This window comes from Morus notabilis, unplaced genomic scaffold, assembly GCF_000414095.1.
Source record: "Morus notabilis unplaced genomic scaffold, ASM41409v2 Scaffold847, whole genome shotgun sequence".
In the NCBI taxonomy this organism is placed as follows: Eukaryota; Viridiplantae; Streptophyta; class Magnoliopsida; order Rosales; family Moraceae; genus Morus; species Morus notabilis.
In genome coordinates, this window is record NW_010365351.1 from 154,822 (window position 1) to 171,057 (window position 16,236).

General features: G+C 35.0%; 2 protein-coding genes and 1 long non-coding RNA gene across 6 annotated transcripts; all 3 read right to left on the reverse strand.

Moving 5' to 3' along the window:
- On the reverse strand, positions 1–6,006 carry LOC21388598. The gene is made up of 11 exons (XM_024172147.1): positions 5,860–6,006; positions 5,328–5,485; positions 5,160–5,210; positions 4,916–5,080; positions 4,015–4,830; positions 3,073–3,567; positions 2,639–2,779; positions 2,310–2,414; positions 1,196–1,393; positions 1,041–1,112; positions 1–960 (listed from the first exon to the last, which is right to left on the reverse strand). The coding sequence occupies exons 1-11, from the start codon at positions 5,870–5,872 to the stop codon at positions 304–306; spliced, it is 2,871 nt and encodes a 956-aa protein (XP_024027915.1). The 5' UTR covers positions 5,873–6,006; the 3' UTR covers positions 1–303.
- A 1,595-nt stretch (positions 6,007–7,601) lies between these two features.
- Positions 7,602–12,137, reverse strand: LOC21388599 (serine/threonine-protein phosphatase 7). Of its 3 annotated transcripts, XM_024172148.1 has the most exons (7): positions 11,979–12,137; positions 11,068–11,895; positions 10,190–10,648; positions 9,832–9,972; positions 8,256–8,453; positions 8,108–8,177; positions 7,602–8,033 (listed from the first exon to the last, which is right to left on the reverse strand). In XM_024172148.1, the coding sequence occupies exons 1-7, from the start codon at positions 12,087–12,089 to the stop codon at positions 7,915–7,917; spliced, it is 1,926 nt and encodes a 641-aa protein (XP_024027916.1). In that variant the 5' UTR covers positions 12,090–12,137; the 3' UTR covers positions 7,602–7,914. The 3 variants fall into 3 exon arrangements, 2 of the variants coding, with proteins under 2 accessions (XP_024027916.1, XP_024027917.1); XR_002903096.1 differs by lacking the exons at positions 7,602–8,033; positions 8,108–8,177 and adding an exon at positions 8,902–9,177 and having other exon boundaries at positions 8,376–8,453; XM_024172149.1 differs by lacking the exons at positions 7,602–8,033; positions 8,108–8,177; positions 8,256–8,453 and adding an exon at positions 8,708–9,177.
- An 86-nt stretch (positions 12,138–12,223) lies between these two features.
- On the reverse strand, positions 12,224–12,863 carry LOC112093515. Of its 2 annotated transcripts, none has more exons than XR_002903098.1 (3): positions 12,721–12,863; positions 12,426–12,520; positions 12,224–12,276 (listed from the first exon to the last, which is right to left on the reverse strand). It is a non-coding gene; the product is annotated as an uncharacterized LOC112093515 (long non-coding RNA). The 2 variants fall into 2 exon arrangements; XR_002903097.1 differs by having other exon boundaries at positions 12,426–12,525.
- Between the last annotated feature and the right edge of the window lie 3,373 nt (positions 12,864–16,236).

A 16,236-nucleotide genomic window follows, 5' to 3' on the forward strand; every position in this document is an offset into this window, starting at 1 on the left:
AGAAAAATAATTGTGTAACTACTAAGTACTAGTTGCTTATTGACTGAAACACAAAAAACAATTACTTCCGAGTATTTCAAATTTGAATAACATTAGTATACCTGAAAAGAAAAACATGCTAACAGCCAGGGCCTCTGGTATATTCGCATGCCAATTTTGACCTATTAATAAAGAGTAATCACTTCTTGGCATGCGCTTATTATGTCTCTGCTCAATCTTCTGTTACCAAAGTGGACGAGATATAGATAAAATTCTTCGGATGTCATTAGCAATGAATTCTCAAGTCCAGTAGATCTTGGCATGCTATGCATTTTCACTCGGCTTCATCTCTGCATCGTTATCTTCACTCGGCTTCATCTCTACATCATTGTCTTCACTTGGCTTCATCTCTCCTGCGTTGTCTTCACTCGGCTTCATCTCTACGTCATTTTCCTCACTTGGCTTCATCTCTACGTCGTTGTCTTCTTGCTCTTTGTTTTCCTTCGGTACACTGCGTTCGCTTTCGATCAGTACACTGTGTTCACTTTCAATCAGAACGCTTCCTTCATTTTCAATCACAGCACTGTGTTCGTTGTCTTTCAGAACACTCCCTTCATTTTCATTCAGAATACCGAGTTCGTTGTCATTCAGAATACCGAGTTCGTTGTCATTCGGAACACTCCCTTGATTTTCATTCGGAATACTGCATTTGTTTTCATTCGGAATACTGCGTTCGTTTTCATTCGGAACACTCCCTTCACTTACATTCGGAACACTGGGTTCTTTTTCATTGCAAGGACTAACTTCATTTTCATTCAGAACACTCCCTTCATTTTCATTCAGAACACTCCCTCCATTTTCATTCGGAACGCTCCCTTCTATGGCCAACACGGAGACTGCACTCTCAATCATCTGCCCTTCATTTTCTTTCGGAACGCTCCCTTCTATGGCCAACACGGGTACTCCACTCTCAATCACCAGCTTCAAGCAAATAACAACAGTGACAACAATGCCCATAATTCAAAATTTGAATGAGAAAAGATGATGAATGAGCAACTTACTCTTGTTGAAAGCATATGTTTCAGACCAGCAACAAGCTCAAAGAGATACTTAAACGTAGCCTTGTGAGCCTCCTACATTAATAACCTTGATTTTCATACCTCAATGACAAAGATCAAAATCAAATATGGAAAGCACAATAAAAAGTATTCCTTACCGAAAAGTCTGAAGGCAGAGGCAGTCCTTCAACCACAGGGGCCCTAGGAACTTCGACAACTTGGCTGCCACCTGAGTTATCGGCCAACTGAACACTCCAAGAAGGAGGATTAGATATGCCCAATGCCTCAAATTCGACCTTAGCACTCTTCCGTGGAGGAATATTAACTTGAGATGAAGATGAGCCATACAGTGTAAGCTGTGCATGCATGCCACAAAAGCAAATAGATCTCCATAAGTGACAATCTTGAATGAGCTGTTTTGTCAAGCTCTTTAAAGAAATTACAAGGAAAAGATGACAAAAAAAATTAACCCTATAAATTGTTCGACTCTTTGACTCATAGGGCGTGTTTACTAAACCGTAAAGGAATGTAATTGGAAAGATGATGGGATTGGAAAGGAAAGAAAAGTAATAGGATTTAAGGATCATTCATTCCTTTTCATGTGTTTACTTGATTATTAGATAGTGTGATGGGAAACAACCTCATTCCCTTTCTTACGTTTACTAAAATTAGGAATAGTAATATTATGAATGTAATCACTAAAATGTCTTTTTACACAATTAATTAATCATTGATTGTATAGTAATTTATTAAAGGTAGGTAAGTAAATTTAGCATTCATTCACTTTGACAAGGAATCAATACTAAGAGGGGTGCAAAGATTGGTATTCCCTTTCCTCATTCCCCATATTGTGTGGGGCCCACTAAATCTCCATTTCTAATTTTATAAGTAAGCACATTATTAGATACGAAAATCAATTAATCCTTACTTCTCCTTTCCCTTTGATGCAACGTAAACATGCCCTTAGTGTATTGTTTGCTATATGGCTTCTACTATAGTGCAAACCCATGATTTTGGTTCTGCTACAGTATTTTTCTCTCACAAAAAATTTAAATTTCAAAAGTTCTAATCAATAACCGTAGTTTAAACCCTGGTTTGAACCCATATACCAAACAGGCCCATTACTTTCTTCCTCTCACAAAAGGGTCGTAGACGACACTAAAAAAAGATAAAGTGACAGAGATAGAAAAAAATGGACTAACGATCTGTTACATATACTCATCCCGCTATTTGGAATAAAAAATTCATGGACTATGTCACTACGTCTCGTACCTTTGGCCTTTCTACGGCTTTGAAGGAATGGAAAGATGGAGTTTCAAAATTTGGAGGCTTCAGCACAGCATATGCCCCTTCATTGTTATACTTTGGTTCACCGAACTGCAATTCACAAAAATGGCAAGAAAAAATTACATCTATCACTTATTCAACAAAAATAAAATAAAACAAAATACATCTTTAACATTATTAACAACACGCACCAAAATTTTCAACATTCTCCCAATAATCAATTATTCGCTGAAAATATACATACAAACATATAGAGTGAAAATATATGTTGAACAAACACCTTAAAGATGTAAGGGAGAGTATAGAACCAAAACCTGTGGGTAATCTGGCGCACTAAACAAAGTGTACATTTTCCCTGATTCGCCATCATGATCCAAGCTGTACCCATTTAACATGTCTCCAAACTCATCCTGACCAGCCCTCGCATCAGGGCCTTGATGTGATCTTATGATCAACTGTCAACAACAGATAGAGAGAAACCAATATTCCGTCATGACACTTTAAGCTAGTGTTTAAGTGAAATTGAACTATTTCACATACGACCAATGACAAAGAACTAGAGTACAAATTTGAAAGCAAAAGCACAAAGCTTCTTAGATAGACAACAAAAGGAATAACGTCATCTTGACTTGGATATCCACATGTACATAGCATCCAGAGATGAAGTCTATGTCTCACATTTTATATACTCAAACGAAAGCATGCAAACAAGAATTCCAGCAAATAAGTGTTATATTACAAATTTTACCTTTAATTTGGATTCTTTTAAAAAAGTCTCTGTGCAATCAGGACCCCATGACAGGCCCATTCTTCTATCAGCATTTTCAAATAGACCATCTTCCTTTGATGGATCTGACCATAGGATATCAGTCAAAATACTCAAATCTTCTAACGAAGCATCTATAAGAAACCTATTTATTTTAGACAAGTCTTCTAGAGAACCTAACTCCAGAATCTGTGCTCTCTTTCTCTCACACCTTCGCAACGGTCCTCTCTTTCTCTTAGACCTTCGCAATGGTCCAATGTGCGTGCTTCTGAAAAGCCCTCCGTGAGTGGTATATACACAACCTGCTATAATTGAGGCCAGAGGAAGCTCTTTGAAGCATTCCAAGCATTTATTAAAGACCATTTCACCTTGATCACCATATTTGGTCTTCACTTCTTGCTCAAAGCCATACATCAATGTACAAAATTTGGTCTCATGATTTCCACGTAGGAGATAAACTCTATTAGGCATCAATACCTAAACATTAAAATGTGAAAGAACAATAGAATATGTCAAACAAAATCATTGCAAAAGAGCAACTGCCAATCAAAATACTGGACTCTGCCCACCGATAAAATACTACGGGTAACCAAGAAAACAATATTTGCTTAACTCTTTCCAAATATCAAATAGTTGAAAGGTCCGATCAAATACAGATTGTTAGGAGGGAAAAGATCCAAGCGACATAAAAAGCATCAAGCTCAATATTTTGGAACTCATATAAACAGAAAAAATATAATAGATATCACCATGCCAATTGGTCGCAAATATAGGTAAATGAGTATATTAGGTGATATATGAACCATTCTAGACTATTGAAAAGTTTTATAAAAATAAAAAAATAGAACACTCTTAGTTGATGCAAAAGATAAAATCAACACAGGTAAATCAACTTAGGTAAACCAATATACTATCACTGCTTACCTTCCAAGCTAGCAAGACCAAAAACACCTCCACGCCCCATGCTCCCCTGTCTACATAGTTTCCATTGAACACATAAAATTGGTTCTCAGAGGGCAATCCGGCAAGGTTAAAAATGTTGAGTAAATCGTGGAAATGTCCCTCAACATCACCCACTACAACAACTTTTGACTCTTCTCCACAGCAGTCAACTTCTACACAATTTGGTTCCTTGGATAGGATACTTGAAGCAGCATCAATTAAATTATCCACCACGGAAATCGGCATGAGAGACCAAAACTCTGTTGGTGGGTCCTTTGAAGACTGCTCAAGTTTTTCCATCATAGTCTTTACCCATTCCAAGGTTATTTTCCCATCTGGAGGCCATATAAGAGAAAGCTGAAGGGGTGACAGTAAGGTTGATTTTATCACCTCATTCTGACCATCTTCATTGCTAACTTTAGATGTCTCATAGACGGTTTCCTGCATCTCATTCCGACCATCTTCAGCACTTACCTCAGAATCGACCACTACTTGCACATCTTTAAACATCAGTCCTTCTGTCTGTCCAGACTGCACTGTGTCTGTTTCTCCATCAACAACTGTTATACCTTGTTCTGCTCCAACTTGGACATCACCATTGCCCGAGTGCGACAGCCCGTCTATAGTGCTGTCCTGATTCTCATTTCGACCCTCTTCATTTCTAGTGTCTGCTTCGGCTTCTGGCCCCTCATTTTCAAATAATCTCCTTTGAAGCATTTTAATATCCGTATCCTTGTTGCTTGTAGCCGAGGCCCCACCCACTTTGCTCTCCACAGTCTCTGCATCAACTCTATCCACCTGTAATATGAAAAAAACAATGGAAATTAAAATCACCATGGTTAAAGAAGAGCTGGAAGAATAACATTCTGAATTATTGCCATACTGATTCAACAGGTTGACGATGCTGAGAGGTTTTAATTTTAGCACGCCTAGTAACAATTGTTGATGCAATCTCTTTCATACGTGAAACTGACCGAGCCTGCTCATCATCCATACCTTCACAAGGTATCTTACTCAAAATACTGTTAACATCCTTGCACGAACCCACCTGCTCAACAATGGTAGAGTAAGCCAAACAACATAATAAATGCAAAATAACCTACTTACCAATAAAAATGGACACTTACCATCTTCTCAATACTTGAGGATAGTGCCTTTTTCACATCATTCATGGAAACCTATGAAAATCATCAATAGAATCAACAAAGCTAATAATTCATATCATGAAGAATATAATATATGCATATACATATATATGTATGTATACATATATAATAAATCTCTTTCTGTCTTACCTTTTCAACTCTGTTACAAAGAATCCCACGTGCTATTTCTCTCATCATCATGAGTGAATGCACTTGTTGGTCATCTAAATTTGTAAACGACATGGCGTTTACGTTGTCCACAACCTTTCTAGCTACACTTAAGATTCTCTCTTTGCGAGACCTCACATCTGCAGCCAAAACAGCATGACACCATATAAGTTCAAATTCATGGCAATCACTATTACCACTATTATTCACTTATTATCAATATTAACAATCACACTTGAACCTTAATTACTCATAAAGCTTCATATTGCATCAAATTTAAACTGAAACTTATTATAAATAAATTCCTTTTTACGTCCAAACTGTTATAAAGAAAAAAAAAACCCAAAAAAATTGTTTCTCTTCCCAATGAAATTCAAAGACCCAGTAGAGGAAAAACGAAACAATATCTGCGACGGCTCATGAATCGAAGAATTGGACGTTAAAATTCGAGTCTTTTCTTTGGCAATGCAAAACAGAAAGCGGTGAAATACGGTACCGAGCAGAGATCACTGACCTTCGCCCGGCATGGTTGGACTGCAAACGGCAGCAAAAGTCCAAAGGGAAGTTCGAATCGGCTCTTTTTTGAAGGAGATTCGTCGCGGTAGAGAGCGAGAGGGAGAGACCCAAACGACTTCAAGCCCTAGATCGTTTTGAGGATTCTTTTTTTAATTTGATGATGAATAAAAAGTAAAATCTTCGACTGAAGGATAAGAAGAAGACACATAATGAAAGTGAAGAGTTCGGTGTGTATTGAAACGGCGCCGTTTTAGTTCTGACAATTAAGTATTTGAGATCAATTCAGAAGTCGTGCTATTTAAGTCATGTTCATATCACCGATTCGAGTTTTGCTACAGTAATAAGCTATCAAAAATAATTATATCTAACTTTTTTGTTACAGTAAAAAGCTCTCACATGATATCAAATCTCAACTTAAATTAAAAACTCAAATCAATGAACTAAACGGGTCTCAATTTTTGCACATGTGAGCAAAAATTACATCAAATATATATCTATATGTCCTTTTAAAAAGAAATTTATTGTGAATGAAATGATAAGAAAACCATTTATCAAAAAGAATAAAGTATAAGAAAAACACAACACTTCAAAATTTAGAAATAATATTGAAATATTGTAGGCTTAGAGTCAAATTTTTATATGAAAAAGTTGAAAAAAAAAAATTATTTTGGATATATACAAATATCATGCTAAAAATGATTAATAAAAATCTATGATGATTTGATATAGTATTCACGAGTTCCTTCTTGAAAAGAAAAAATTAACCTAATATTATTTTATAATTTAAGTAAAGTTTCAACTAGAGTTGGAAGACTTGAAAAGAAAATTATTTAAAAAAGACTTAATAAACAGATCAAATTAATAAATGTAAAGTTAATACATATACCAACAAAATTTATACGTATAAACAGGCTAAATTAATCAATATATATTAATTTAATTTGGTCATTTAAAAATTTCTACTGATGAAGCTAAATTAACTAGAGAGGTAAGTTTAGACTAAACTAAAAGGGTCGGTAAAGAACTTATCATTGTTTGTCTACTCACGGTCCTAGCCTGTCCCAAATTCCCGAACCGGGCTCGGCCAATTCTGTAGACTTGAAACATTTTTCAACTCAACCCCGAATATCCCTTTCAAGTTGCCGGGATCGAGTTGGGATAGGCAGCTCATACTATTACCTTTAATATTTATTTAATCAATTTCTTAAAAAAAATTAACATATATTTTTTTGTTTGGTATAGATTGATGTAATGGTGTCATTTATGTTCTTTTCCCTTATTCTTTCTTTTTTTTTAAAGAAGAGGCGTACAACCTTAAAATGAGTGTCAATCTAAATTAGACATCTCCATCGTCATCGGTGAAGAGGGAGTCTCCTGATCTTTGGTTGTGTTGAGAAGGTCGTCAAAGTCATGGCACTTTCCCGTCGTTGTCATTTCTGCACAGGACTTTCTCAATTAACCGGTAATTTTAGTTTATTATGATAGAATTCTAGGTTCCCATTTTGTTTCGTTTCTGGCAATATCATTGTCTACTTAGGTCTCTAGAAAACTTAGAAATAGAAAATTTCAAGACACGCACTGTGCAGTTCTTCCAACTAATTTTTTCCTGTTTTGGGCTAAAGGAACAACCTCGTTTTCTTTTAGAACATATTGAACAAGTAACTTAATGGGGAATAATAATCCTGGTGACACAATTTTCACAATTTGAACCATAATTCAAAACGTTCTATCCTAGTGCTATCGTTCTATAAAAATTAGAATTAAAATTTTTGTTCAAACCTACAAAACAAACAGGGTCATATATCTATTCTCGTTTATAGTATTGAATGGTGCATATGGCGCATTACAACTTACAACGCATCACAGCAGCAGCTACAGCCTAGTAGTTAGCCTGCCAATTGAGCCCCAAAACACTAACAAAAGTATTCACATCTAGAAATGCACATACTGTGATTAAGCTAAGTCTGATCTTTACAAAAACAACGTTAAGGGTATAAAGACATAAGAATCTCCAGATACGGATAGCAATGAATGTCTAGCCAGTCTTGGCATGTTATGCTGATGTATTCTCCTTGGGCTTAAAGTTGACCAGACTGTTTTGCTTTTGCCCTTCGTTTTCATTTGGTCCTCTTCCTTTTTCGGCCGACCCTTGGGATTTGCTCTCAATCACGCCTACATTACAAAAATAGTAACAGTATCAACATCTTAAATGACACAAATGCAAAGGAACGAAGTGAGCAACTTACTTGTTGAAAGCATATGCTTCAGCGCAGCAACAAGCTCAAAGAGATACTCGAACGCAGCCTTGTGAGGCTCCTGCATATTAAACCGTGATTTTTCAACGCCCGATAACAAATATTGAATGTGGCGAGCAGCCATGAAAGGTTTTCTTACTGGCAAGTCTGAAGGTAGAGGCAGTCCTGCTGCTGTTGGGGCTCTAGAAACTTGGACATCTTTGGTGCCGCCTGCATTATCCGCCAAGGAAATGCTCCAGGAAGGAGGGTTTGAAATGCCCATTGCCTCAAAGTCAACCTTAGAGGTAATCCAAGCTGGTGAAGTGGTTTGAGACGAGGAGAAGCCATCTGTTGAAGTCTGTGTGTGCACATCACAGAAGCAAATCTACGTCTATTAATGCCTATATTGAATAAGTTGTACTTCCTAATTTATAAGTTCTTTACAGAAATTATTAAGGGAAAAAATATTGTAAGGAAGCTCATACGAGCCTAAAACACAAATATCGAGGGGCTGGTCGGCTATAAGGCAATCCTACCGAAACCCCATTGCAATTTTGAATTCCTGCCTGCCCTCGAAAACACATAGGTGCCATAGTCGAATAGTTTTAATTAAGAAGGAAAATCTTTATAGATATGTTATGAAGCCACAGAAAAATTTGAAGAGCAAACTCTATTGAAAAAATTACCAACTTACAACTGATATCAAGGCTTATTCACTAGCATTATTCACATCACCAACACCGTACGGAGATACATGTATGAAAAATTCAAAGGAACTAATGGGATACTGAATTGGACTCCCTTACATTTAACCAGGGAACTTTTTCAGAGAATCTTCTCAACCCTTCTCACGCAATGACATCTATTCTAAGTATGCAGTATTAAACACATTCAGAGGGTCCCAAATCAAGCCTCCCAAGGGACATAAATATCCTTGTCTTTGATACAACATTCTATGATTCATCTGTAAAGACGGAGTTTGGTCTTTCTACAGCTTTGAATGAATGGAAAGACGGAGTTTCAAAATTTGGAGATTTCAATACAGCATATGCACCATCATTGGGAAACTGTGTTTCGCCGAACTGTAAAATGTAAAGCCAATGTTGAAGTTAAGATAACAAATATTTAACATTATTAGCAACTAAAGTTTATCTCTTTTATTTTTCCCTAGTTTATGTTTGATATCAAGAATTACAAGATTCAATTACCATTGTAAACATAACAATTGAGTTAAGATGCACCTTTGTTCTTCAAGGGTAAAAAAGTAATAAACTAATACAAATAGAGATTGAATTTGTCTGTCCCACTAGAAGCAAAAGACTTACAAATCATCTCATCACTTGTACCTAGTAATGAGAAAAATATTTTCAGTTTTTTCAAATTCCAAAAAATCACTTTTAAAAGAAAATTTATGAATGTAGCAACTTTCTTTTTTCTTTTCTTTTTTACCAAGAACAAACCATAATAATCAACTCACTAATTTGAAGAACAATTCCAAAGTAGCAGAAAAAATCTAAGCATGATATTTGATAACATCAAAGTTACAAATTAGCCATAAAACAAGTCATAATTCAAAGAAGACATTATTAAAAGAGCAAACTATGCACCCGCATAAATACTTCCTAAGCAAACACCCAAAATAACCTTCCACGATATCTCAAGGAATAATGTTAAGCATCCAAAATTAATAATGCTATTTCAATTACAAGATGCTAAGAAGAGCAAATAACCAGAACCTGCGGGTAATTGGGAGCACTAAATAAGGTGTAGAGCTTCCCCGATTCTCCAACATGGTCCAGGCTGTATCCATTTAACATATCTCCAAAATCATCTTGACCAACCCTTGCATCAGGACCTTGATGTGATCTTATGATCAACTGTTAAGCAACAAAACAGAGTAACCAATCTTTGCAAAGTGACTCTTCAATATAGTCTCCAAGCAAAGGAAATTATCCTCATGATATAGTAGAGAAGTAGAACTGAACATTTCATAACATAAACCGATGGAGTTTATGTGCCAGTTGTTTGTAGCTTGCGCTCAAACAAACTTATACAAACAATTCAAATAAATAAAGGCTATATTACAAATTTTACCTTTAATTTGGATTGTTTTAAAAAATTCTCGGTGCAATCAGGACCCCATGATAGACCCATTCCTCGACCCTCATTTTCAACTAGACCATCTTCTTTAGATGGATCTGACCATAGCACATCAGTTAATATGCTTGGAACTTCATCTGATGCATCTACAAGAAATCTATTCACTTTAGACAAGTCTTCTAAAGAACCTAACTCCAGTACCCTCTTTCGCTTAGACCTTCGCAAAGGACCCACCTGCATGCTCCGGAAAAGTCCTCCATGAGTGGTGTATACACAACTTGATATAATGGAGGCTAAAGGGAGTTCTTTGAAGCATTCCAGGCATTTCTTGTAGACCGTTTCACCTAGATCACCATATTTGGTCTTGACCTCTTGCTCAAAACCGTATACTGTTGTGCAAAATGCCGTTTCGTGATTCCCACGAAGCAGATAAACTCTGCCAGGCATCAAAACCTAAACACAAAAATGTGAAATATTCTCTACATATACTAACCAAAAAATATGACAAAAGCTGCTTCTTAGAACAGTACTTTATACCCACAAATAAAATGCCTCAGGAAAGTAAGAAAGCAATGCTTGCTTAGTTCTTTTCATGAACAAAATAGTTTAAAATACCAATGCCCCAAAAAGTAAGCCAAAGGCATAATAATGAATGCAACATACTTAAGATATTGCAACTCATGGAATTATTACTAAAAAAATAAACAATCTACCATGACTTTTTTGTTTTTTGCTAGAAGCCTAAAACACAGTATAGCTTAACTACAAATCGTCCCAAGTTGCTCTATAGTTGAAATCAAAGATAAACCAACATACGTAAAACAACTCAGGGAAAAGGGAAACTAATAGAATCTTCAGTACTTTCATCTTACCTTCCAAGCCAGCAATACCAAAAACACCTCCAAGCCCCACGCTCCTCTGTCTACATAATCTCCATTGAAAACATAAAATTGATTCTCAGAGGGAAGCCCAGCAAGATCAAAAAGATTGAGTAAATCATGAAATTGGCCATGAATGTCACCCACTAAAACAACTCTTGAAGCCTCTCCATGGCAATCAACTTCTACGCAATTTGGTTCCTTGGACAGTGTACTTGAAGCAGCATTAATTAACTCATCCACTACAGAAATTGGCATGACAGACCGAAACTCTGAGAGCGGAACCTTCTTTGAAGCCTGATCAAGTGTAGCCATCATATTCTTTACCCAATCTAAGGTGATATTCCCATCTGCAGGCCACATAAAAGAGAGCGGAACGGGTGATGGTGGAGGTGATTTTCTCACCTGCTGCTTACTGCTCTCATTTCTTGGCTCAGATGCCCTATTAAAGGTTTCTTGCTTACCATTCTGGCCATCTTCAGTACCCAACAGATCTTCAACCTCCAATTCCATATTATCAAACATCATCCCTTCTGTCTGTCCAATTTGCTCCTCATTGCAAGCTGTAATTGCTTCATCAACAAGTGTTCTGCCCTCTTCCCCTCCACCCCTGACATCTCCATTGCCCGTAACCGATGGCTCAATCATTATGTTGCCCTGGTTTTCACCCTGAGCATCTTCATTTCCTGTCTGAGTTTTGACCTCCCATACTTCATTTCCAAATAAACTCTTGTGAAGCCCTCCAATATCCACATCCTTGTTGCTTAGGGTCAAGGCCAAACCCGCCCCGCTCTCCACAGTCTCCGTATCAACTCCATTAACCTACAATAACAAAGAAAAATCACTTTGGTGCGGCACAAAATATACAAAAAAAAAAAAATAGCATTCTCAGCTTAGCACCATACCGATACAGCAGGTTCACCACGCCTAGTAGTTGAAATCTTAGCTCGTTTAGTAACAACGGATGACGCAATCTCTTTCATCCGCAAAACTGACCGTGAATGCTCATCATCCATACTTTCAGAACCTATCCTACTCAAAATCTTATCAACATCCCTACACAAACCTACGCAATTCCAATACATTTAGCCAAACCACACAACGCAATTGCAGAACAACAATCCCCAAAAAATAATAATAACGTTCTCTTACCATCTTCTCAACGCTGGAGGATAGTGATTTCTCCACATCACTCTTTGAAACCTGTAAAAACAAAAATAAAAAAAACAAAAAACAAAAAACAAAGGAAAATACATAAATTTAAGAGAGGGGGGGGGGGGCACTTTCATGACGTCTCATATGTATTCAACAATTCCACGAGCCAATTCTCTTATCATCACAAGAGAACGAACCTGCTCGTCATCGAAACTTACGAAAGACATCGAGTTTACATTTTCGAAAATCTTCTTCGACACTTCCATTATTTCTTCTTTCTGACGCTCCATATCTATACTAGAGCCAAACAAAATAAACAACTATTTTCCGAGAAAATTCTCGTCAAATTCTCACAAACCAAACAAAAACCGAAAAGAAAACTAATCTCTTACGACAACATTCAACAACTCAAAGTTCAAAAATTCCGCTTCCAATTTCAGTCTTTGGCAAATTCAAAACGAAAAGGTTTGTGAAAAAACTGGAAATACTGACCTTAGATAACGAGGAAATTGAGCTTGGAAAACTGTTGAATCGTTCTTTGGAGGAGAAGAAACGAGTTAGAGATTTGGCTTGAAGAGGTACAGGAGATTTTGTTCGTCTTTTGTTTGTTTCTTTCTTCTGTACTCTGTAGAGATGAGAACGTGAACGACTACGAGCCCTAAATCGTTTTGACGTCTAGAGTGAGAAAAAATGGTGAGACTGCACTTAAACGGCGTCGTCTAAGCAAATCGGAAGCGCGTCATGTTTGCGCGGCGAAAAACTTTTTTTTTTTTAAATTCAAATTAAATATGTAAATCAAATTGATTATGCTATGGCTTAATTCTAGTATTTGAATTCCCAATGCTCTAATAGAAAAAATTCTCAAAACCAGATTATTTTTATGAACTCAAGAAATAGAGAGACAATTAGAAAATTATATTGTGTTTTCTTTGTATAGCTAACGAAAATATTAAAAAATTTACGACTTAAGTATTACAAAACATGATTATTCTTGGTTAAAATGTAAGGGCGCATTTTTCAAACCGTAAAAATGTAATAAAAAAGGTAATAGTATTGGAAAGAAAAATAAAATAATAGAATTAAGGGTCATTCGTTTTCTTTCATGTATTTACTTGACTATTAGATTGTATTATGAGAAACAAACTTTATGTTTACTAAAATTAGAAATTGTAATGTTCTGAATGTAATCACTAAAATGTCCTTTTACACAATTAAATAAGCATTGAATGTATACTAATTCATTAAGTTGCAGTTTAATTCATTTTTTAGTTTTTAATTCGAGTTTAGATGTGATTTTATGTAAGAATTTTTTACTGTAGCAAAAAAGTTAAATGTGACTATTTCTGAGAGCTTTTTACTGTAACAAAACTTGAATTGGTGAAATGAACGGAACTTAAGGGAGTGCAAGAATTGATATTCCTTTTACTCATTCCTTATATTGTGTGGGGCCCACTAAATTTTTATTACTAATTTGATAAGTAAACACATTATTAGAAACGGGAATCACTTCTTACTTTTCCTTTTCTTTTGAGTTTGATGTAAAGTAAACATGCCCTTAAATCTAATTTTTTCAAACGAGTTGGCAAATAAACGACATCAAACTTAGATGATGACGACACGTTGTTTGTGAAAAAATATATATATAAACGGCATTTTCTTTTACGACATTTTCTTCCTTAGCTAAAAACGGCATGCGTTAAAAGGACGCCAAATCTGAGAACAAAGGACGCGTCGTTTATTTTTCCGAAACGATAACAAATTGTTAAAGTACTGAGCCTTGAAAGCTAACAACTAGTGTTATGTGAAAAAAAACAAAAACAAAAACAAAAATAAAATAGTCGTATACCAAGGACTTCTTGTTTTTATTTATAAAAAAAAGTCCCATTTCACAGAATAAAAAACCATGTAGCTTCTCAAAATGAACTAAATTATACAAGATTTATGTGTAAACGAGATGTCATTTATTGTTAAAACGAAACAAAGTTTATACAATAATCACATGCATGTCTTTTATGACGCGAAAAAGTGGTGTTTTAAAACTCAAATGTCGTGTTTGGAGTTAGTTTTGTTTTTGTTTTTTACGTTTTTTGAGAAAGAAAAAATGAAAGCGGGAGATAAATAGCGTTTGGCACAATTAAAAATAAAAAATGGAAATAAAAACGGTTTTTTGATTTAGTGTAAAATGGAAGAGAAATGAGTTCATTTTTTGTTTCCGTTTTCTCCTCTTTTGAGCATAGAGAGGGACATTAATTGATTTTTTTATATTAAAAATAATCTATTGATAAAACTACCAAACGTATTTTTAAAAATGATTTCTCTCTGAGATTGAAAACATTTTTATTTTCATTTTCATACAAAAAACAAAATCATTTTAGAACGAATTCCAAACGCACTCAAAGGGCCTGTTCTTTTGTCCAAAAAACTCAAAAAAAGACAACTCGAGTTCCAACTTTATTCAAATTCATTTTTTTTAAGTTCCAACTTTATTCAAGTTACAACTTCAACTCAAGTTATAACTCAAATTCAACTCAAAAACTACACTCAAGTTACACTCCAAAAGAACCCTAAAATCTTTTTATTATCATTATCATTTAATATAATACAGAATCGAATCCATGTTCTATCAAACTTAGGTTGCGTTTAGTATGTGGATTTTAAAACCGGAACTATTCTGGTTCGAACATTTGTTTGTTTGTAAAAAGTAAAAAATAATTTTTGAAAATCATTGTTTGGTTTGGATGGTTCTGGTTCAAAATTTAAATCTTGATGTGATGTTTTAAACCAGATTCACCCTAAAAAATAAAACCATATTCCATTGATTTTAGATGGTTCAAACCTCTGGTTTTAATTCTGATTCCAGAATTATAGTTTGGACCCCAAATTCAAATCATAAATCATAATTCTAATTCTAAAACTAAAACCACCCTAATTTAAACATTTATATCAAACGCAACCTTAAAGTCTACTTGGTCCTGTCTCATATTGTTTGATATATAGTTATTGTTATTGTGCAAACTTATAAACAACGAACTGTTGTTTAACTACCTGAAGATCACGAGCAAATTTTGAAAGGCCATCGACGTGTATATATATATGTTGTTTCTTGATTCTTTAGCGCGCGATATAACTAATTTAGTCCAACAAAAAATGTAATTTTTGTAAAAATAGGGTAACAATACTTTACAAAAGTCCATTTGAAAAAAAAAAAAAAAAAAAAAAAAAAAAATGGATACAATACTACTTGAAGAAAAGAACCTGGATGGTAAAACTGCTATAGTTATGCCCAAATCGGTCTGGTACTAATGCATTCACAGAACAGAATGTCTGAAGGTGGTAGATTGAAACTTATTAAACTTAATTAATGTAGATTGGGAAATGGAAATTAATTATTTGGGAATTTATTTAAGATCAAACGTGATGATGATATGCAACTAACCTTGAGACCAAACGGTGGAGCTACCACCTTCCTTGAGTTGTGCCGCCAAGTCATGATTCTTAACTTTTGTGCATACAATTTCCACCCAACGATTAAGCTACTCCATAAATTAAAATATTAATGTCATCAATTTTCATCAAAAATTTTCACCATGCAAAGTTACTCACCAAAAAAAAAAAAAAAAAAACAGAGAGAGAGAGAGAGATAAATTTTGGAGTAATTTTTTTTTTCTTTATCACTTAAATCAAAATACATGTTGTAAAAAATAGCATTAGTTGCTATACTTTCTCTAGACTAAGAAAGAAATTTATCAATCAAGTCTTATATGAGAATCTTTTGAGGGTTATTATAATATTGACACGTCTTTAAAGCTTTTTACGTGGACCCATGAAGAAAATGAGACTCAAAGTGCATCCCAACTCCTTAGTAACGTGATTGCCACACTTTTTTTTTTCTTTTATTACGGTCCATATCTATACAAATTATATGCGTGTAGAAATCAACTCATTTGGACAATCGCTATTGATTTTTATATCAAAAAAATCCCTACTAATTTATCTATTTTTACTCTG

What these genes read in the sequence shown, in the direction of transcription:
- LOC21388598 (XM_024172147.1), bottom strand. An exon ending in TTTGTAACAGAGTTGAAAAG is followed by an intron (nt 5,211 to 5,327) that starts GTAAGACAGAAA and finishes TGATTTTCATAG; the next exon opens with GTTTCCATGAATGATGTGAA. An exon ending in CTCTGCCTTCAGACTTTTCG is followed by an intron (nt 1,113 to 1,195) that starts GTAAGGAATACT and finishes TTATTAATGTAG; the next exon opens with GAGGCTCACAAGGCTACGTT.
- LOC21388599 (XM_024172148.1), bottom strand. Translation starts at nt 12,089, where the DNA reads ATGGATGATGAGCATTCACGGTCAGTTTTGCGGATGAAAGAGATTGCG. An exon ending in GTGGTGAACCTGCTGTATCG is followed by an intron (nt 11,896 to 11,978) that starts GTATGGTGCTAA and finishes TTGTTATTGTAG; the next exon opens with GTTAATGGAGTTGATACGGA. An exon ending in TGGTATTGCTGGCTTGGAAG is followed by an intron (nt 10,649 to 11,067) that starts GTAAGATGAAAG and finishes TTTTGTGTTTAG; the next exon opens with GTTTTGATGCCTGGCAGAGT.